Source organism: Falco peregrinus, chromosome 7 (assembly GCF_023634155.1).
Source record: "Falco peregrinus isolate bFalPer1 chromosome 7, bFalPer1.pri, whole genome shotgun sequence".
In the NCBI taxonomy this organism is placed as follows: domain Eukaryota; kingdom Metazoa; phylum Chordata; class Aves; order Falconiformes; family Falconidae; genus Falco; species Falco peregrinus.
Window position 1 is genome coordinate 86,004,564 of NC_073727.1, and position 23,578 is coordinate 86,028,141.

Consider the following 23,578-nt stretch of genomic DNA (forward strand, 5'->3'; position numbering starts at 1 on the left):
GACATAGACGTGTTCCTCGGCGTGCCCCGTGCGGTGCGTGGCAGGGCCCGCTTTGCACCCGCACGGGCAGCCGCAGCCGCGGGGCCGCGCCGCGTCCCCATGGCAACGCCCGGCGCCCGCCTGCGGGCCGCCATCGCCGTTTGCCGCCGGCCGGGCCGGGCCGTGGCGGGGGTGGGGGCAGGTGAGATCGGGACGTTTTGGGGTGCCGGGGGCTGTGGGAGCGCTGCGGGCTGTGTGTGTGTGGGGGTGCCCCGACAAGCGGCGGGGCCGAGGGCGGTAGCGGGGGAGCGGGACCCCCGCCCTGGTGGGGACGCGTTGCGGGACGCACCCGCAATCCGAGACCCGGCGGGACCCCCGCTGCCGGCCGTGCGGGGCGGGATGGCCTGTCGCCGGGCCGGGACCCGCATCGGAGACATCGTGAGGGAAATCAGGCAAGAATGCGCCACCCGGGGACACGCTGCTTCCGAAACCTTGGTGGCGTTCGTGGTAAGCGCGAATTAAATGTTTCGGGGTGGGGGGGGGGGGTGTTACTACGTCTGGCCGTTCTTCTAATCGCATCCAAATTCTGCTCCGGACCATAAAATATTAAGGTAAGTATGTATTGCTAGCACACAGATCAGAAGATTCAAGGCTGGGTGGCCATCGCTTGGCAGCTCAAAATGGTTTTTAAGGCTTTCATGAGGTTGGGGCTTAATTTTACACAAGGTGACCCATTCCCCTGACGTGCGGAAAACAGACTTCACAGCAATGAGATTGTAAAGTAGGTATGTTTACTCAGCGCTGGGCAGCACGGGGTGGGGGAGTCCCACCAAAATCATGCACGCCTTTTTAACATTTTCAGACCTATTTATACATGTTACATTTCTTTATAAAAACACACATAATCTTGGATACATTGATTATATTCAGGCTCCAGGCCACACCTCCACTGCAAAACATTGATTATAAGTAGTCAGCAAACATGCTACAATGGAAAACATATCTAAGTGACGCCAAGCGACTTACTTGCTACAACGGAAAACCTAAGTAACGCCAAGTGACTTTTATGCGGACTTACCGTGACATACAACTCTTAGCAACTTAAAAGCATTATATGTGCAGTATTGATTAAGCATGTGCTTGTTTATCAGGCTAGGATGCCTTGGCTCACCTCGGCGCCGCTGCCTGACACTGCTCGGGCAGAGTGGCGTGGAGCGAGGGCAGAAGTGGTCCTTGGGGTCAGAAACGGGCCCTGGGGTCAGAAATCGGCCCTGTGGTCTTCAGACGGCAGCTCCACGGCAGCCGGCCCAGTCTGGGGTGGTGGCAGCCGAGGCTTTTCAGGCTGACGTGAACTTTGAAATATCTCAGTTTCTGATTGCCCACACTGAGAAGTTTCAAAGGGGCAGGGCATTCAGTATAGGGTCCTAAAAACCTGGAAAAGTAATTCCTCTGAAACGCTACCTGCTCAAATATAGGGCCCTGAAAGGCTGCAGGTCCTGAGCCCTGGGAACTCTTAACTCCGACTCAAGAGTTCTCCCTCAGTTTTCTTCTACAGGCAGATAAAACTTTTCTTGTCTTTCTAAAGTGAAAAAGAGAACTGTTGCCAAGTTTTAATAACACTTCTTCTTACTCCCCTAAATGAACAAAAAGGCATGACTTGTAGCTGAATGTTTATTGCAGCAGCTATGTTTATTCTTTGAGGTTTACCTCTTCCCTCTTTTGTGATGGATTCTTTTGTTTGTTTCTTTGTTTAGACAGGGGCTGGTAGTATAAATGAGCTGAATATTTGAAAGAGTGGGCTTGGATCCCACTTAAACTAAGAATTAAATGGAATCAATCTCAGTGTTGTCCCTGGTAGACGACTATAAGTATCCTAAAAAACTTCATACACTTCGGCATCTCTTCTTAGGAGACACAGCACCACTGTAGAAGAAAATCTGAATGCATCTGCAAAGCTGTGTCTGAAGAAAGATAGAGTGAGGTTCTTTATTGATGACAAGGAACAGTATCAGCTCTTGATAAACTTGCATATGAATGTAAATTGTTCACAGCAGTATTGTTAATCTGGCTTTTTTTTTTCCTAAAGGTGTCACCTTGGCTTTAAAAAATACATTGGGCTTAAAAGCAGCACTAATCAGTTCAGCATGAAACTTTCAACGAATAAAAAACTTGTACAAGTGGCTGACAAGATACCCAGCATGCATACAGGTTGCAAACATGCACATATTTCCCTGTATGCAGAACACTATGAATTTTTTATCCAAATGGTAAACATTTATACTGATGCACATAATTCCAACATATGTTTATAAACAACCATTACGAATTTTTATAAAAATTTTACTTAGAAAAATATTTTTCCAGGAAATTTTTAAAGGAGCTGTGTTTAAGTATTTCTCTGCAAAGTTTGCATCACAAATAGGTATTTTTTTCCCACTTCTGTACTGGAACTGAGATTAAAACTGGCAACACCTGAAATGAAGTAGCTTGGTTTCATTATCAAAGATTGAAAAAAGAATAGGAAAGAAATTTTGACTGCATCTGAAATTTTTCAGAAAACAAAAGGTTAGTTTCAAAGAGTATATGTTGAGATGTAAATTAATAGCTTTCTTTTGGCAATCTCTAGGTGAAAGCTGTTGTTTTAGATCCAGGAAATGACTTTAATGTGGATCAAACCTTTACAAAAAAAGATGTGCAAGATCTTATCCAGGTAATTCTGACATGAAGTTGAGAGTTCGTACTATAGCATTATTTGCTACCTGTTCCTGTAAGTGAAATGCCACTTTTTTTTTTTTTTTTTTTTTTAATATATGAACACTTTCAAAGTTTTAATGCTACTTTATTCTCATGATTCTGTAGCTAAAGACTGGACTATGTAAATAAATGCCTTATACTTGTAAATGCCTTATATAGAGAGAATGGTAGCAAGGAGGCTCTACAGCTGTTGTGAAACCTGTAGCATCGTCACTGTTGAGTTCAGATATTTCCCCAGTAATGAGAAAGAACTTGCTTTTCTTCTCTCTTCTTAGCTCTGTGTTACCAAACTGCTTGACACAACAAACCCATCCCTGAGCACAATGAAGATGCAAGTTTACTTTGATACGAACTATGCAAACCGAGGTAATTTCAAATATGTTTTCCTAGAAGAAGTTGATGGCTGGGTTAAGAATTTAATAGCTCTCTTTGCAGGGCTAATAATGATTCCTGTTAAATGACTGCTGGCAGCAAAGCAAAATAAAAATCCCTGGAGAAATGTACTATATAGGAATATGGTGCCTCAGTATGGATATAGTAGGGGAAAAAATATGCATTAGATTTGAGAGTACACTCATGCTGTCTGAGAGATTTACTGATTGTAATGAATTAGCTTGAGAACAATTGTGTTTTCGGGTGCAGTGGCTAGCTACCTTCAGCAAGAAAAACTTGTGCTGCACCTGTGTATCTGAAAGAGAACCAGTACGCAGAACTGCACTTGTATCTGAAAGACAATTTGATGTTTTATCAATATCCCTAATTGAGAGATATAAGCAATCTTGAGCAATCACAGTTTTAACCAAGTATGTTTCGGTCTCATCAGTGGTAATTTCACATCGTCTGAGAATGGGAATGTGGAAGAAAAATGAGATGGGGAAAATGTCAGATCTCGACGGGACAGTGTGTGCTGGCCGGGAAATGGAAGACACAGAACAAGTGTAGACAAAAAATAAACATTTCTGTGTGGGCAGGTCATGAAAATGTTTTTTCTTATTGTCATGGGCTAAAAGCCAAAATCAGTAATGCTAGGAAGCTGCTCCGAAGTCTTCTAGACGCAATAAACTCGGTAAGCTCAGTAAGTCCAGTAAGATTCTGAGATCCTGGGTAGTGTTCAGACGTGGGTATGTAACTTAAGGTGTGTATGAAAGTGAGTGAGTGAGAGTGAGAGTGTGTGCGTGTGTGTTTGTTTGTTAGGTCCTACTGCAGTCAGAGGAGTCCAGAGAGCCAGAAACTTGGTGCTTAATTTGGTCTGAATAGTTCTCTGGACTTTACTTACTGATGTTGATCATGCTAATCATGTTAAACTCCACTGTTAATTATAACGATATGGTACCTTGAACATCTCTTCCACATATCTGTGCTTCAGAAACCTTAAGTTGGTGCTCTGACTGTGGAAATGATTTGCACCCTCTGTAGAACCCCATTCCCAAAGAATTTCAATAGCACTTTCTAACTGTCCTTCTTTCCTAGCTGAATTACTCAGTGAGCAGCACCGTGTTCTGGAGGGAAGGCTGGCTCCTGTGGTCAGAGATATCACAGATAGTCATCCTCGTGTGCAAGAAGAAATGGAGAATGTGTATCGAAAGATTGTTAGCTATGTGCTGCTAAGCTCTGGCCTGGGATCCCCAACAGATATTGAGGTTGTCAGGGAGGTAACAGGTCAGTAAACTCCCAGCTGTGAAACTGGGGTATTCTTTTTGAAAAATAAAATTTCCTCTTCTCTTTGCTGATCTGTAGATATAGGTTTGGTAAACTGTGATGAATGCTTACTATCCAAACTGTCACTGCTCAGCCTTGAAGTCTAAATTTGCTATGGATTTCCTACTTTTTGCAGTTATTCAGGAGAGGGTATTTTGGCTGGTTTAATGGTTTTCTTTTCTGTTCCCTCACACTGAGGGTGTTCTCACCATTTGTAACGCTTGTAGCTGCCCTGCAGAGTGTATTCCCTCAGACAGAGGTGATTACTTTCACCTCCCTCAGTAAGAAGAGCAAAGAGCAACAGCTGAAAAATCTTGCCATGCTAGTCACAGGAATTCAGTTGTACAACAAGGAATGCGGGAAAGGAGGAAGCAGCATTGATGACTGTAAGTAGACAACTGTATTTGGGCTGTATATTCCCAATGAAGTCTTCCCGGCCTCCCCTGGAGTGGCTCCAATAATATCCCATCTCTCTAGATAAACAGCTTTGACGCAGGGTCTGTAAATCTGAAAGGGAAAGTACATATTTGATATCGTTTCTAGGTTTCTATGTAGGGTACTACTTTTTAGCTAAGAGGGAGCCTTATGTGGTTGATGTGGAGGGATTAGATGTCTTAACTTCATGCACTAATTGACCTCATGATAACTTGTTCCCTGATCCCTTTCCATTAAGTGAATTAAACATATAATGTTTGCCTTTAAAAGCAGTTAATTAAAATCTTGAAAGGACACTGTCAATCCAATTACATTTTTCTGTTGAGTATGTGTGGTGAGAAGGGATAGAAGTCGCTGAGGCATTATCTGTATCCTGGTAATTTAGAGTAACCTGTTCAGATTCTTAACGTGTTCTCAAAAATCTTTTGCATTTCAAATCTTTCTGCTTCTTTAATAAGCAAAAAATGTCAATGGCTATCCTGAAGTTTTTCAAAAGCTTTATTCAGAGTAGGGCAAGACTTTGCTATTCCTCTTATTTTCTACTTTCCCCAAAAGCCACATTATTTCTGGTAAGTTTAAAAGTAATAATCAAATAAATGACTGGTCAGTGGAAATGTGTTTGTGAATATGCACATAGTACTGTAGGTCAGCGTGGAGACTTCTTTATCAAAAAGGTCTGAAGCCCAAGTTTAGGGGAAAACATTTTGTTTTAAAACACCAACGTTTCTGGAATACGGGACATATCTGTGCTGGAATACAGCACATACCTCTCCTGATAAGGAAATTGTGCCTTATTGGAAAGCAAAGGACTTGCTTAGCTAGACAGTGTTTTAAGTAAAGTATTATAAGTAGGAAAAATAACATACCTACCACATCAGAGAAAGAAGAAAGCAACTTTCTAGATTCTGGTGATTATTTTTTTTTCCTCACATGCTAAGCAAGGCATTGTTGGTTTTCTGTTTTCATAATATATCCTTTCCCACAAATGTCACCTTTCTATGTTGTGGCTGGTCCTACTCTAGGTTCATTGGGCCTGAGTTACAGTGTGAAGAAACATTCAGCTATTGTGGTTATACAAAAGGCTTGACTTGCATCTTGTCGTCTTTGTCGCTCTAATATCTATGGGGTTTGTAATTGATTAAAATAGATATTGTGATTGTTAATCCTGTTACATTTGTTACAGACTTCTTTGCACTGAGCTGTTTACATATGACTTTTGAACAGATGGAAAAAACACAGCATAAGTGCTATTAGACCAGGAGATAAAATGGATGCCTGTATGCTTAAGGACGGTAGTTAGACCGCTAAAGCCTTGAAGTGTTAGCAGTAGTCTCGCTGGGATAGGGCTCCGCCTTGGCATTTTACCCTGCTTCCAAAAAAGTGTATCAGCCAAGCGCTAAGCTTTCTCCACCAGTGGTTAGACCGCTTGTAATACCTGTGCAAATTTACTTCCAATTCTAGCTGTGTTAAATCTAGCCTTTCTGTGCTCACAGCATTTTGAGTAGACATACCTCAAGCCTAATTACTGCACTGCTACTTGACAATGTTGCTACCATTAAACATTCAACACGCGTAACAAAGGGCTGTATTGTGCACTTAAAGAAAGTGGCTGGCCTTCTTATCCTATTTCCTTGCATAGATGTCTGCTTAAAGCAAATAACAAAACATATCAAAACATTCAGTGTAATGGTTGTCCACTGTCGATAATGAAATTTTAAAGCAAAAAATATTATTTTTGGTATATTTTATATCAGCTAAAATATGGGTTTTTGACCTATGCCATTTGGGGGAATTTGTGGCGTTTATAAGTACTAATGCTGAATTTTAATAACTGCATAGGCATATTTTTTCATGTAGTATCTACCTTCTGTTTTTAATAATAATCCTTGACTCATTCTTAGAGCATTGTTAGATCTCAAAGTGCCCAGGAAACGGGAGGCCTATTATCATTATTAGTATTTTACAAATGAGGAAACAGAATTGAAACCTGTGCAGGTTGGCTAAACGCAGGACCATGTCAGTAGTAACAACTGAACTACACCTACTATAAAGCAAGTTTTCTCACAGTCCTTGACTGTGGTATTTCCACACCTGTAATTCTGACTATCTGGAACCACTTGACTAGTGAGATACAGTTGTTGAATCCAGTACACAAATATTTGGAAATGCATGAATATAAGGACAAAATTAAGAAATCAGAATTTTATTGAAAGACTACTTTGCTCAAGTACAGCACTTTAACCATTTGCTAATGATTTAAATAATTATTTTTATATGTATCTCACATTTATTCTATACAAATAGTGCCAGCCATTCTGAGTGAAGCCATTCCATCAGCTACATGGATGGTCGATGAAGGTCTTAATACTTGCCATACACTAGCCCACCAGTACACAGCTCTGTTGGAATCCATGCTGGAAGACCCACACAGATACCTGCAGCTTAGTGCTTTTAAATTAAAAGAAGCACTGTTCCATGTGAGACAATATGAGGCTTTCCTTTGCATCCTTCTGGTGAGATACCATCATATTATATCCTGTGAGCTTTCGTTGCAGATGGAATGTATTCAAATTACCTACTTGTACAGGACAGAAATATAAGAAAAATGAATCTGAAGTAAATTAAATAAAATTTATCTCTATATATAGAATCATAGATTATTGAGGTTGGAAATGACCTTTAAGATCATAGAGTCCAACCATTAACCCAGCACTGCCAAGCCCACTGCCAAGTCCTGAGCACCACATCTGCATGTCTTTTAAATGCCTCCAGGGATGGTGACTCCACCATGTCCCTGGGCAGCCTGTTCCAATGCTTGACAAACCTTTTGGGGAACAAGTCCTAATATCCAATCTAAGCCTCCCCTGGTGCAATCTGAGGCTGTTTCCTCTTGTCCTATCACTTGTTACTGGGGAGAAGAGACCGACCCCCACCTGCCTACAACCTCCTTTCAGGCAGCTGTAGAGAGCGATAAGGTCTCCCCTCAGCCTCCTTCCCTCCAGGCTAAACAGCCCCAGTTCCCTCAGCTGCTGCTCATCAGACTTGTGCTCCAGACCCTTCCCCAGCTCCGCTGCCCTGCTCTGGGCACGCTCCAGCACCTCAGCGTCTGTCTGGCAGTGAGGGGCCCAAACCTGAACCCAGGGTTCGAGGGGCGGCCTCACCAGTGCCCAGTACAGGGGGACAGTCACTGCCCTGGTCCTGCCGGCCACACTGTGTCTGACACAAGCCAGGATGCTGTCGGCCCCCTCGGCCACCTGGGCACACTGCTGGCTCATGTTCAGCCGGCTGTTGACCAGCACCCCCAGGTCCTTTCCCCCAGGCAGTTCCCAGCCACCCTTCCCCAGGCCTGTAGCGCTGCCTGGGGCTGGTGTGACCCAAGGGCAGGACCCAGCACTGAGCCTTGTTGGAGCTCATACAACTGGCCTTGGCCCCATCAATCCAGCCTGTCCAGAGCCCCCTGCAGAGCCCCCCTGCCCGCAAGCAGATCAACACTCCCCCCCAACCAGGTGTCGTCTGCAAACTTACTGAGGGTGCACTCGATCCCCTCATCCAGATCATTGATAAAGACATGAAACAGGACTGGCCCCAGTGCTGAGTGCTGGGGAACACCACTTGTGACCAGTCACCAACCGGAGTTAACTCCATTCACCACCACTCTTTGGCCTCGGCCATCAGCCAGTTTTTTACCGGGTGTAGAGTGTACCATCCAAGCCATGAGCAGCCAGTTTCCCCAGGAGAATGCTGTGGGAAACGGTGTCAAAGGCTTTGCTAAGGCCCAGGTAGAGAAAACATCCACAGCCTTTCCCTCCTCCGCTAGGCCGGTCACCTTGTCATAGGAGATCAGGTCAGTCAGGCAGGACCTGCCTTTCATAACCCCTGCTGGCGGGGCCCGATCCCCAGTTGTCCTGCACATGCTGTGTGATGGCCTCAGGGTGACCTGCTCCACAACCTTCCCCGGCGCTGAGGTCAGGCTGACAGGCCTGTCGTTCCCTGGATCCTCCTTCTGGCTCTTCTTGTAGATGGGTGTCACATTTGTTAACTTCCAGTGAACTGGGACACCCCACCCACCCCTGGTTTGCCAAGTCTGCTGATCGATGACTGAAGGTGGCTCGGTGAGCACTTCTGCCAGCTCCCTCAGTGCCCCTGGGTGGATCCCACCTGGACCCATAGACTTGTGTGTGTCCGAGTGGAGCAGCAGGTCACTGACCATGTCCCCTTGGATTACGCGGGCTTCGTTCTGCTCCCCATCCCTGTCTTCCAGCGCAGGGGGCTGGGTACCCTGAGAACAACTGGTCTTACCATTAAAGACTGAAGCAAAGGAGGCACTAAGTACCTCAGCCTTTTCATCATCGTTTTTGACTATGTTTCCCGTCACATCTGATAAGGGATGGAGATTCTCCTTAGACCTCCTGTTGTTGCTAATATATTTTTAGAAACATTTTTAATTGTCTGTCTTGGCAGTAGCCAGGTTAAGTTCTATCTGGGCTTTGGCCTTTCTAATTTTCTTGCTGCATGACCTCATGACCTCCTTGTAGTCCTCCTGAGTTGCCTGCCCCTTCTTCCACAGGTTATAAACTTTTTTTCCCACCGAATTCCAGCCAGATCTCTCTGTTCAGCCAGGCTGGTCTTCTTCCCCACCAGCTCGTCTTTCAGCACATGGGGACAGCCTCCTCCTGCACCTTTGAGATTTCCTTCTGAAGAATGCCCAGCCTTCCTGGACCCCTTTGTCCTTCAGGGCTGCCTCCAAGGGGCTCTGTCAACCACGCTCTGAAACAGGTCAAAGTCTGCCCTCTGCAAGCCTAAGGTAGCGGTTCTGCTGGCCCTGCTCCTTACTTATCCAAGAATTAAACCTCTTATCATTTTGTGATTGCTATGCCCAAGACACCCTCCAACCATCACATCACCCACAAGTCCTTCTCGGTTTACAAGCAACTAATCCAGCCGGGCGCCTTCCCTAGCTGGCTCCCTCACCAGCTCTGTCAGGAATTATCTTCCACACACTCCAGGAACCTCCTAGGCTGTTTCCTCTCTGATGTGTTGTGTTTCCAGCAGATATCTAGTAAGTTGAAGTGCCCCATAAGAACAAGGGCTAAAGATCTTGAGACTTCTCCCAGCTGCTTGTAGAATATTTCGTCTGCCTCTTCATCCCGCTTGGGTGGTCTGTAACAGACTCCCACCACGATACCTGCTCTGTCATACTGAACTTGGACCCAACTTGTGGGGTTTGGCTACTGTCAGGTGAAAGACAAAATGGATTGATTGTTTGCTGCAGTATGACTATGCTTTCATTTAATTTCTGAACCAAAATTTCCTTTTTTGGTTTAATTTCATTAACAAAAGACTTAAAAAGTAGGACTTTTCCCTTGTTTGAATACTGATACTCACTCTGCCTCAAAAGGCGTGAGAGAAAAATTTCCTTGTCCAATCCATAAATATCTCAGTTTTAGTCTGCAGATATCTCCACCACATATGGAGTCATCAGAAGTCTTTGAAGAATACAATTTAAATTCTTGAAACTTGTTTCATTTACAATGAATTTTTCATTTGTCTTTTGAGAAACGGCAGGGTTTTACTAGTCTTTCCTGTACATCATAAAGCTGAGGGAAAAAAAATCTTTTAATTTTTTTCCAGTTCTCTTCATTGTAAAAATGTAGATGCTTTCTATAAAAATTACTAGTATATGTTTGAGAGAAGCACCTGGTTTTATACCTGAACACTTAAGGAAAAATATATTTTGTTGAAAGTTAGGGTGCATTTTGTTCCTTAAAAGAGTTATATGAAAATAGTCAACTGAAGAGATCCAAGTAAATACTTATTACTAAATACTTGAATTTTTTACTGTCATACTTCTTAGCTGAGGTTTTCTTTCCAGTCTGATGCAATTACAAGTGCTCAAGAAGTTGAAAAGATGAAGGTGCAGTTTGCAACAACAATGGAGCAGTTGAAAAACACAGTGCAGAATAAGGTTTCCACAGATACCAAAGAAGTTTTTGTAAGTATTTTGAATGGAAAACCTATTTCTTCTTACTTATAAAAAATTACTGAAGTATTACAAAATACTTTGCCAGTGTATTTTTGCATAGTTTGCGTTAAGAAAAAGGCTACATTATTTCCTCTCTAACAGAATCTGTGATTTTTGAAGGGGCAAGTAAGTTAAAAGACTTGCCCTCACAAAGTAAAAGAAAAGCAAGGTACAAAAAGGGAGAGAAGGAATTAAATGGTATATTATGGTAAGTGTTTTGAGTAATCTGTCAGTATTTGTAGATTTACAATGATATTTTCCTGTTTTATGTAAATATTCTCTCCTGTTCCTTGCAGAAACTGTTAGAACAGGTGACAAATAATAGCACATCAGAATGTGATTCTTTTAAAGCCCCTCCAGAGAGCAATTCTTGTAATTACAGTGTGACTACCTGAGCCCATTTTTCTAAAGAAATCAGGTTTCTGTGATGGAGGTTTCAGCCTCTTGGCCCCTCCCAACAGCTTCTGAACCTGCTAGCCAGTTTCAGTTAAATTTGTCAGAGTCCAGACATCTCAAAATATATAATTTTCTACGAGTTTTGTGAAAAACCAAGCAACTAGAGAGACACAATTACAGCCCTCCTAAGATGGGGTCTGAAATGGGAATGCCAGAATTCCCTGCTGGTTTGTGTGGTGCCTGGCCAGTGAGCAGCCACATACCTCTACGAAACAGATTTTCAGTAGTGTTTCACCCTTGGTTGGGAGCTACAGGACATGGGAGGGAGGTGTTGGAGGAAGAGGGAATGAGTGATGCAAACTGCAGGTATTGTGAAGGAAGGTGCTGGATGACCCTGTGAAAATCTAGGATTATTATGATGGCGTGGTGTAAAGGAAATGGGAGAGCAATATGTCAGAGAGCAGCTTCACATAATTTGCTTTTCATGGTCATTATTTTGGTGATTTGTCTGTATTTTAATTCTTGGTAGTTAGCTGTTGAACTAGCATACAGTCCATACATATGTTGGGTTTTATTTCATCCTTCTAAACAAATAGCTAGAAAGCAAAATAAAGTCTACTGTGGAGGAGGGAGGAAAGACGATCATGCCCCTACCACCTACTCAGCATATTTTTTACACTTCCACTAAGGGCATCTGAGCTGGAAACTCATGGAACAGCACTTTAACTGAGGTACATCTCAGATGTGGTCTGACGCTTCAGTTTTTGTGTGTTTGTGATTTTGTAAGCCAGATGTTCTCATTTGGAGAACATTTCCCCTCCTCGTCCAGCTACTCAAAGCATTTTTTTCTCTTCTGTATCTTCATGGGGCTTAAGTGACTGATACACATTACCATTTTCCTTAGAAGCTGCCTGCTGTTTGCTTTCTTCCTAGATTTTCTTCTCTCTTCAGGTTAGTTAGTTGTTTTTTTCTGCTGAAGACAAAATATGTGATGTCTTTTGATTTTAGGTCTTTTGCAGGTAGAAGTTTCTCTACTAACACGCCATTTAAATGTGTTAAATTTTCTTGTCTTCAGCTAGCTGCTGAGAAGCTGGATCCTCTACAATGTAGAGAAGCAGGGTATTCTGGCTTTAAAAAACTGCAGGATATGGCCTATCTTTGTAGTAAACATTTATTTTAGGAAACATAGTAGATTTCATTAATATTCTTTGTTTATTCTAGTAAGAATTATTTCAGTCTTGCTGCCCTTCCTTTAGTCTCTTCCATTTTTGTAACCATAACATTTCCACAGTGTTAGTGATGCCGATGAATTCTAGAGCTAACTCTGTTGTCTGTTCATATAATCATGTTGTTAACATGCATAAAATATAATGTTGTTAGTGTGCATTTCAGATTGGTGAATCTCTTCCCATAAATGCTGTGTGTGTTTAGGTAAACAGGGTGCATTTTAACATCACTTGCCATTGAAGACAGCTCTTAGAAACTGTAGGCTTCTTCTGTATGTGTGTACACGTGTTTGTCAGCATCACCGCTGGGAATGGCAGCTTCCAGTTTTGTCCTGAACCCCATTACCACTCTGAAGAGGCTTGTACCCCGTTAATTTGACACGCGTGATGGCTGGGAGCTGTGGTACCAAGTCACTCTGGAAGCAGGGCAGCCAAAATAACAAAACCTGATACTTTGTTCATACAGGTGTGGGTTTACTTCATTTGGTAATTAACCAAGTGCATTTCTTCTGGTCCTTCTTATTCCTCTATACCTTATTTTCAGTTACAAAACTGTACTGCCAGTGAAGCACTCAAGTGCAGGCATGGTCTCAGAGTAACGTATTTGGGAAAGGCTCTGGAGTAAAATGTAGGCAAGTACCATTCTGGCCTGTGGGCCTGCACGCTGGATGCACGAGCTTTGGGCACAGGTGATGGGAGCTCCTCTTAAAATGCCCACGAGTTACCCTGGGGTGGAAGCCCCGCTTTGCTCATAGCAGGGATTGTTGTGCACAGCACTTGGGTTACACTGCAGGCATAAAACAAATCTGGATTTCAGATCATTTTCTTTATTTTTCTAGCCTCTCTTTGTTGCACTTTCTAACCTCTGGACCAGCTTTCAGGATGAGATGCTACTGCTAAGCTTCCTCACAAATATGACTAACAATCTGCAACAGTTCTTGGAAATCCACTCACAGCTTTTTACTGAGGAAGTACTAACATCTCTTCTGGAAGGAGTGACTGTGAAAAGTGATGAGGAAAGGATACGAGAAACCATGGGTACTGAAAGTTATTTGTTATCCTTCGTTTTCCAAGATTTTGTGGTTAGAATTTTCTTTACAGAAGGTGCTACATAATCTAAATTTGCACAGTAAATTAAAATATGTCTCGTGGATTTATTTTTCATGTAGCATAGTTTGGGCTTTTATCTTTATGTATAAAATTAAAATATAGCTACTAGATACAAACACGCCTTATAAAAATGGCAGGATGATCAGAGGTTATTTCTACTTTTTTTAATATATTAACTTACTTTGTATCTTTTTATACCTTTCAGAACTTCTGAAATGAAGAGGGGAATAAAAAAGCTAATTTAACAGGGCTTTGGTTATTTGTTTGTAAGATTGTATCCCTAGCAACCAAGTTATACTCCAGGGGATTTGTAATGCATGAGTGGGTGAAAACAAAATAGGAGAATAAGATATCACCTTCCTGTTGTTGTCCCCTGTTTCCAAAGAAAACTAATGATACTGAAAAAGGTTCCTGCAAGACTAATTTTCCAGTAAGATCTCTCTTAAGGCAGGGCTAAAGTTTGGCTTGTGGGATCGTGGCACTGCAGGTCATCCTGTGAAGACCAGAGGCATCTGGTTATCCTGTAACATTATTATATTTTAAACATCTGATGTTTTGTTACTGAAATTGTTCTTTTGTTAAACCTTTTCTTAGGAACCAGAGTGAATGTTTCTGATTTTAAGAACCAAGAATGGCTTTTTCCAGAGACTACTGATAATTTTGATCAGTTGCTAATCCAGTACCATGGTTTCTGTGCACACGCAATTGGTGTGAAAGGCCTCACCCTCCCAGGTATGCTTTGCAGTTAGGTCTTTTTCATACTTTGTATGTACACGAGTTCGAGGGAAAATGTAAAGACATGTTCTGAATGCATCCTCTTATGTCAGAGCTGGAGTACTGTGTTTCCATGTTTGTAATTTTCACCCCAAATAACTTGTTTCCCCTGTTAAAGTATTTTCCTTTTAAAAATACACAAATAAACTGCTCTAAATAGAAAGCAGGAGGGTTTCAAGAGAAAAGCAGGCACAAGCAAGCAGAGGCAGAAACAAGATGGGACGGATAAATGTTTCCTCCTGCTGTGTGTGCATCTGTATAACTTACACTGCAGCTGAATGCAGGTTTGTTTACTGTTTTGAATGCTTTAATATAGACGTAGGAAAATGGTCATTCCTTCTGTTTCGTGTATCTGTGTGTTGCAAACACATTTTTCATGCCTACATCGTATGCGTTTTTACATAGTCATTATAAAGTACTAAAAATCCTCTCTGGAAAGAATGGAAAAGTGCACTTAGATTGTCAGCTGATCATAGGAAATTTTTAGTCTCTTTTAGGCTCATTTGTCTTGAAAGCAAGCCTTATTTCAGCTTCCCCATCAGTTCATGATTTATGTCTCCCTATCCTTTATAGAACCTATCCATACAGAATCTTTTTAAACCTCAGGAGCTTGGGAGGAAAATATTGCCATTACTTGGCAGTATTAAAAAATAGTTATTTTAATGGCAGTGTAAATTACTTACGCTTCTTTAGTATTGCATATTAGAACAACTGTCCTGGACTGAATGTCTCTCTAGTCCTGTATCTGATTTCTGGGTGTGGACAGTCATGAGAAACCAAGTAGGAATGATCCTTCCTTAATTATATCCTTCCCTGTTACAGCAGTTAGTGGTTACGGGATTTCCTTAGATGTTGAGTCTGCAACCTTCTGTTGAATAATCCTTGATAGACATTTTTTCATTTATTTAATTGCTTTTTCAATCCATTTAGAGTTTGCCATGGGATATTCTTATTGTCAAGAGTCCCACAATTATAATTCTATATAGTATGAGAAGGTACCTCTTTTTGAGATGGTTGTAAGCTCTGGCTTGATAATTACATCAAAGACCTGATAGTCTTTCTTTTAGGAAAATTAGCAAATAGTAATTTTATACAGCATGCAATTCGTGGTTTTATAACCCTGTATCATATCGTTTTATTTCTTTTGCTTCCTTTTAATGCTGAAGAGACTCTTTCTTTTAACCTCTTCTTCTGTGAAAGGTATTCCAAGCCTCTGGTCACTCCCAACTCCCTTCATTTCACTTTTTCTTATTTTGTTGTTTTGAAACAAACTGTAGTATTACAAATGTAGCATATAGGTTGTTACAATGTTGGTTTTCTTCTCCCCCTCTGTTTGCATCCTAATAATTCCTGACATTCTTTTTGCTTTTTTTGATTGCCACTGAGTAGTGCCATTGAGTATTTTGAAGGCACTGTCTGTAATGATTCTAGGTCTCTCCTGGGCAATGACAGCTGAAGCAGAGCCTGCCACTGTCCTCGAGCTAGATTTGTGTTTTCCTATATAAGTTATCTGGCCTTTAATGACATTTCATTTTCTCTGTTAATTTATTGTCCAGCTTCTCAGCCGCTTCATCTGCTTCTTCAGTAAATTTCAGTGTTATACCCTTTAGTATAAACGCACTGCTGATCTACAGTCATGTATTTGCTGGAGATTATAGGGGACACATTTGTGGGTATGGGCTGTTGTCTTATGCCTTTGCTATAGGTGTTTTATCTGTTGTTTTTTGGACAGACATGCACTAAGGCATGCTGGATGTGAACTGATCAAAAGCAGTTGTACAGACCTAATGAAATAGATTTTTCTGTATTTAAAAAACCTTACTCTCAGGGATTTATTCTGATTTCAGAAAAAAAAAGGAAGTGAAACTGACTTGAGGGAAACACAGAATCTTGATTACAAATGTCTTTTGTATAGGGTATCGTACTGTTCACTATTTTATTTATGTGGGGTTTGTTTTGGGGTTTTTGTTTTTTCTAGGAAATCCTGCTATTGGGATTTTGAAGCACAAGGAGAGATGTTATGTGTTCAGTTCCAAAGAAGCTGCATACATCTTTGCTCAAGATCCAGAGAAGTTCATTCAACTGAATATAGAAAAAGCAAAAGAACATATAGAGCTAATTCAACTGCTCGAGCTTCATCATCAGTTTGAATACCTTGCTCCGTATGCACAGGTACACATTGCCCATGCCTCTTGCTGAACAGCTGTGTGTCACTGGTTGCTCTGTCCTTTCTAGAACATAAAAAGAATAGGTGATACACACCTTTAGGAAAGAAGTATAATCATCTGCCTATCATATAAAATGTCCATCTTTTCCAGGTCTTCAGAGTGCTGATAAGAAACATTTTCCCTTAATCTTGTTCTCACCTTGTCTCTTCATAGGAGAATATGTAAAGCCAAAGGATTCCGGCAGCTATAAAAGCTGTTTGTCCTTAGCCTAGGAAGATATTTCTGTGCCTGATATTTCGTTTCCTCATTTTTGCAGAAGTAGCTTAAAGGGACAGTAAATAAATGCAATAGAAGATAAGCCAGATAGTGTATTAACTGGAACTTTAGCTTAGCAGTTCATCAGTGTGTGCTGGATGAGGGTATAGTGATATCTGGGGACAGAAACTGTGGAATATATTATAAAATCAAAGAGGACTCATTAATAATGAGTATGACAGTGCTACTGTGTGAAATCCAAAGACTTGAACTGAATTGAATCCACAGACATTCTCTGTGATCCATTGTGAATTCTAGGTCCCTGGCATTGGAAAGAATGTAGTCTTGAACTGGCCCTTGGTGAGAAAGATATAGTTTATATCCTGGCTCTGGCAGAGATGCAAACACTTCTAATTATGATTTGTGATTTTCAGTCCATTCATAAACACAAAGGTGCCTGCATCATAAAATACTGGTGGTTGTGGTGAGACCCCTTTTTAACGAAATCCAATGATTAAGCACTCATTTGGAATGTGGGAGTCTGCAATTCAGCTGTGGTCTCTGCCTGAAGAGTTTTCTATCAGAAATTAAATCCATCAAAAACTTAATGGTTTCTTCTTTTTAGTGGGTCGGGAGGAACAAACATTGCTGAATGTAAAAATCCTTATCCACTCATGGTTTGAGAGTTTGCAGATTTCTATTTGCTTTTTAAAAGCAGCATATCCCTATGCTATTTTTCTTAGATGTCTGTATTCTTCTCATTAATGCCTTGCTTGCGTTTGATGTTTGGGTTTTGTTGTTTTTTATCCAGGCCAGAAATGCAGACAAATATTTGATGAAACCAACCACAAAATGTGACAGTAGCACTCAAACTGATACTCATATCTTGCCTCCAACTATTGTGACATCCTACGAATGGAATGAATGGGAACTGAGAAGAAAAGCTCTAAAATTGGTTTGTATTGTTATTACCGGATTTTCACTGTTGGACAACAAGGTTCAGAATAAATTATTCTAAACTTTTGCTCCTTGCAACATAAATCTAACCATATTCAAATGTTACAAGTGTCTCAGTATTTTTCCCCAGGTATTTTCTCTCCATATTTCTAGACTTTCTTATTTTCTCACTTTTTCCATATTTTTCCCCAGTTTTTTGAGCAGTGCTTTCACTGCTAAATCTATTCATTCCAAATTTTTCCATTGCCTTCTTTAAGTAATAAAGTTGTTGATTAGCATTGAATTTTAAAGTTGTTTACGCTCAAATAAATAGAACAGGTTGAAGATATTGCTATATACTTTCTCTGTTAAAAAAAAAAAAGGTTGCAGAAAGGTTTGGGTCAGGCAAAACTTTATTGCCAGTTGAGCAATTTATATTAATATTCATGACCATCAAATGAGAGGAGGAAAACTGTAGTAACTGGCAGAGAGAATGGTTAGGAATACCTTTGGATGGTTTGGTGTTTGACCCTGCAGAAGCTTTCTTAGAGCTAACTTACCCATCTTTGAAAGGTATCAAAGCATGAGGCTTTTTTTTTTTGTGTGTGTGTGTGTGTAATGAAATACTTTTCTTTTTATTCTGATTCTTCATATTTGCTAAAACCAATTCTGCTTTTTTTGGGGAAAAAAAATTAAATAAATCCTCTTATGTAGGATTGGAGAGGTAAGAAACAGAGTAAGTAGGTTTTCTTTATATATATAAGCTAGAGGAAATGTTTTTATACTATCAAAGCTAGAGGAAATGTTTTTTATACTATCATGATGATTTTCTGATGGATTGGAAATCACAGTCTGTGCACAGAAGGCTGGCCACATACATAAAAGCTTTTCAAGTAACAGAATATATTTTAAAGCTTCTTTCTAGAGCTTGCCAGCACATGCCAGTTGTGAGAGTATAGCATCGATTTTTCACAATTCAATCAAAATGAACTTGTGAGTACAGGGAATATTGCAGTTACCAATATCAACTGGACACAGAATACTGCAGGATTGTTTTTTCTGTGAACAGATGCACTAAGGAGGCCTGTGATCTGCTGTGCAGCCCATTTCCTTTCTGTTTTTCTTTTTGCCATGAAATCTCCAACATTACAAAAGAAAACCAAAATTCTGGACAGAGAAGTCTTGCCAGTGTTAACTGGCTTATAAAGAATTCTAAGTAATAGCTGTTACTGAGGTATATAAAGAAGCTAATTAGGGTTACAAGAGGCCTAGCTAAAAGCCTCCTTTGCTTCTGTAATGGACAAAAGTACATAAATAAATGTAAGATGTGGTCAGTGGTTTGTCCTTGGCGTAAGCAAATGTGGATGTTTTCCAGTAGCTGAGCATGAAGACCATTCACAAGCAAATTTGTAGCTCATTAGTTTGGAATATTTAAAGAAAGTACTTGAAAGTACTGAGGGTGTTTTAGCCTCAACTGTCCATATGGGACATTAGTGATGCTGAGTTGAAACAAAAAATCCCAGATGCGTGCAGAAATCTTTTGTCTACAGTGACTATGCTGAATTTGTATATGGAGGTGATATAACATTTAGAAGCAAAGTGGTAAAATAACGGAAATAGCTTACCAAAACACATCTGTGAATTTGATACGTTACAGGAGCATCGGACATATCTGCGGGTTTTGTTAGATGAGCTCAGATGCCTTGGGTTTTTCCTGTTGTTCATACTTAGCCAGAAAACTTGTAGTGATATGAAGTGTTAAAATATGACACCTAGTTGATGTTAGAAGTAAAATTTTCAGCTCACAATTGTTTCTCTGTGCAAGGATAGTTCCTTGCAATAGCATACATTCAGTTTTCAAGAGGGATAAACTTAACAGAGAAACAGTATCTCATGCCTGCTCTTGTTTTGATTGCCATTAAAACACTCAGAAGGAAAAGACTAAAATATTGTCTTTCTTCTTTTGCTGTCTCTTCTCTAAGTTCCTTCTCATTCTTTTCTGTATTTTCCTTGATGACACTGTACATAAGATTCAGTTGTAGATTAAGATAGCAAAATGTGTCTACATGTAGATGCTTTAATTTCATTTTCAGTTGAAAGAGACCTAGCTAGTTGAGTCTGGAGAATATTTTGACTCACCCCGATACAAACACCAAATCTGGCCAACTTAATGGGTCTCCATCTTCCACTGACTCCAGTCTTCACTGACTGGACTGGACTCCAGGGACATTCTCGTTTACATGTAAGGGTCTGGATCCCATGACATGGGACTGTATTTTGTATATTTTGGTGACAACATTATGTCATATGATTTAAAGTGGTTTACGTCGTTGCTGACATAGAAGGCTCAGTGGAATAAGGAACATTTTGTTGATATTAACACTTTGTGAGAAGAGATTTTGTTCTATCTACAGCAGTTTCTATGACTAACAGAGCTTTAGTCATAAATTACCCTAACTTTTGCCCCTTGCAAAAAGGGGTTAATGAGAAATGCCTTGAAGGCAGGGATTTTTTCCCTTTTATCTGATACTTTGTGACACCAGCCCCCACAATTCATCACATTTGGTAGAAACCAGGCAAAGATTTGATCCTGTAGCTGGGTTATCCACAATATTCAGGATCTTGAAACTTGATTTAGGTTGCAGATGCCCAAAGAGATTTATCCAAGCCTGCTATCATATTCAGTGTGCTTTCAGATTGATAGAAATTAATTGGAAGCACTGGAAGAGCTTACCATGAAAACAACTGTTTATTCTAACAAAACAAAGGCTTCAGCATTTAACAAAATTTGAAGCACAATGACCAAAGGAGAATATAAAAGCTGTAAGAGGCTGATATAAAATTGTGTGGGCTATGTACAGTGCTGTTCACACATCCTATTCGTACAGGAGTTATCAAATCACAGTTGCAACCGTGTAATGACAGTCGGGTGAATTGGGCCATGTTCCAGGTCTGTGAAGCACATAGATGTAGAATGTAAAAATGCACCTAAGTATGCACTAGTGCTAAAATGTTTAAACAAAATTTTGCTTAATCTGATTCTTTTTGTGTCTTTAGGCCAATTTGCGACGCAAAATAACTCATGCCATGCAGACTGATCTCAGCCATATGAGAAGAGAGAACTCCACCCAAGTGTACTTGCCCAAAGATGTTAGCACTCAGACTAAGCGTGACAACTCAAGCAATGTACCCAGACCACAGATTTTCCTGAAAGGTCTCCGAGGAGGATCCACTCCTACTACTCATATGGTCAAAGTAGACTTGACAAGAGCAGCAGATGAAACCTAAGTGAAAATGAGTAACCTGAAGATACAGATTTGTATTGATGTATATATAAAACTCTCCGCATATATCTGATTTCAGATACAAAGGATTTTATTGTGTCTGTTGATTCCAGGAGCAGTTGATTTATTTCATTTATCTTATCTGTTGGGGCTGCTGGCTGGCATGAAGTGGTAGAAATGATAAGCCTAAAGCACCCAGGTTTTAAACAGCAATTTAGAATCCAGATATTCCCAAAGACGTTAACTTAAACTAACATTTAAATATGTAGTGTGTGTTCTAGGATTTTCTTGAAGTTTGAATACAATGATTGCTTGCAGAAATACTGCCATTAAGAGCGATGCCTTTGGTACATGAAAAGTATAATGTAAGACAAATAGGTTTTATAAGATATGGGGCCAATGCTGCAGCTCCTGCAGGGACATAATTCCCATTGGTGTGAAATAAAACTGATCCCAAGAGTCACCCACATGTCACCACTCCACCCTTAGAGCAGAATCATCAGGAAGGTAAAACCAGCAAACTGCAGTCACGCTAGGTCCTTGGGCTTGTCCATTTGTGCTGTTAACACACGTGCCCTTGCATGGTAACAGGCGTTACGAGCGTAGGCTGAGGCAGGGAGGTGGAGAAGAGGGAATCTATCTCAGACAGCTCTGGCAGCCTTTTACGTCTCTACTAATTTCTGTGTTCATTAGCTAAACACTGAAAACCATGGGAACTTCAGGGACCTTCTCGAAAGCTGTGTTTCACTTGTGTTTGAAAAACCAAAGCACAGCAGGAAAAGGTTTTCAGCTTTATTTCATTGTGGCAAGGAAATATGTGCTAGGTCTAACCAACACAACTGCAGCTAGCATTTGTTTGTGAAAACCTGCACCATTTGAGCTTTAAGATGAAACATCTTCTCAAATGAAAGTAGGGGGTACTTTAAAACAGAGATACTTTTCGCAACAGCAAAGAGCTCCACAAGTTATTATCTGCAAAATGTCCAGGTGTGCAACTGTGATTGCATAGGGTGTGCTGAGGTTTCTAAATCTTTTTTGGTCAGGTGCAGCATGGTGCAGCATGGTTTCCCAGGTCATTGTTACACAAGCTCGTGACAATAGAGATCGAAGATTCAAGCTGCTGGGTGATTTTTCTGTGGCATTGTGCAGGACAGCATTCTCTTTAACTGTCTCCAAGGTATCTGGCTTCGTTTTTTAAAGTTACACAGCTGGGACAAATTTTCAAGGCATTATTTAAAAAAAAAAAAAAAAAAAGCAGGAAGGGAGCATGGAGAGAATTTAGCTAAATGGTTTTCCACTAGGTGATTTTCTTTTGCAAAAACAAACTAATCAGTAGCAGCCAGATGTGCTGCTCCTTCATGTTTTTAAATTATGAGCTGGCACCATTTTTCAGATTTATTAAAAAAAATATGAATGCTTTTACCAGCTGCAGCTTTTTTTTTCAAAGAAGAATACCCCATTGCTGCTTTATTAAATACGTTTGCTGTGATTGATCTCTGTATTTTTATCATCATTTGCTTTGAACCTTTTATGTTAAAGTTCTTATTTTGAACCAATAAACCAGTATTTCAAGAATCTGTAAGTACATTTATTTAAGAGGAAACTGATGAGCAAAAAATGCATTTTATCCTACTTACTCTGTTGTTTTCCGCTAGAGAAGGTGCTGCAGTATTGTGAAATACTGGGCAATACAATTGTAATTAAATTTTAGTTTCAGCAGGGTAGAAACATGGCGGTACCTACGAGCTTACTCCTGGCAATGTGAAAGATGTGTGTGAGATTCCTGCGTGTTTACTACCAATCAAATAGTTCAGAAAAAAAGGAGAGGTTACTTTTCAAAATGGCTTTACTGATGTGAAAGGGGAGGCAACGTTCAGGCCGTGCCCGGTTGAACTCGAGCTGGTTTTCCTTCGAGCCTGGCTCTCCCGCGGCGCTGAGCGCTGCGGCTACCCGGCTTCGGGGCCGTTCAACGGGCCGCTCGGCACGGCCACTGGCCCCCTTCGCCTTCACGGCTGGGTTCGGCATTTTCTTCTTTCCAGGTGCTGCTGCGCGGGGAGCACAAGGCAGATACACAGGCAGCAGGCGGCGCGCAGGCTGCCGCGTACCTCACTCGAGTTCCCGAAGCTTTCCTCCAGCTTCCCTCCGCTCCTGGCACGCAGCAGCACCCTCGCTGCAGCCACGGGGCGCTCTGGGGACTGTCACTGCCGCCGCACAGGCTGCAGCCCCGCCGCGCTCCCGGCCCCCCGCGGCGGCCCTGCGCCGGGGCCGGGGCTACGGGCGGGCACAGCGCCGCGCCGCGGGGGCGCAAGAGGGCGGGCAACGGCGGCGGGGGGCGCGCCGGCTCGGCAGCCGTGGCGGTAGCACCGCGGGGGCCGCCCGGCCCTGCCGCTGCCCTCCCGCCCGGGGCGCGGCCCCCGCTCAGCCCCGCGCCGAGCCGTGCCCACCGCTCGCCCCCGGGGCCCGGCCGCCGCCGGCGCGCACCGCTGCCCTCGGCCGGCGGTCGGGCTGGCGCCGCGGGCAGTCACCCGCCGTGACCCGCAG

At 41.6% G+C, this 23,578-nt stretch overlaps 1 protein-coding gene across 1 annotated transcript; it reads left to right on the forward strand.

Annotated features, from left to right (window-relative positions):
* Nucleotides 1–212: 212 nt before the first annotated feature.
* Nucleotides 213–23,545, forward strand: CFAP206 (cilia and flagella associated protein 206). The gene is made up of 12 exons (XM_005236942.3): nucleotides 213–486; nucleotides 2,606–2,689; nucleotides 3,009–3,099; nucleotides 4,204–4,392; nucleotides 4,659–4,817; nucleotides 7,171–7,379; nucleotides 10,739–10,858; nucleotides 13,350–13,548; nucleotides 14,215–14,352; nucleotides 16,373–16,566; nucleotides 17,629–17,772; nucleotides 20,811–23,545. Exons 1-12 carry the CDS (start codon nucleotides 379–381, stop codon nucleotides 21,039–21,041), a joined length of 1,866 nt encoding a protein of 621 aa, XP_005236999.1. The 5' UTR covers nucleotides 213–378; the 3' UTR covers nucleotides 21,042–23,545.
* The last annotated feature ends 33 nt before the right edge of the window (nucleotides 23,546–23,578 follow it).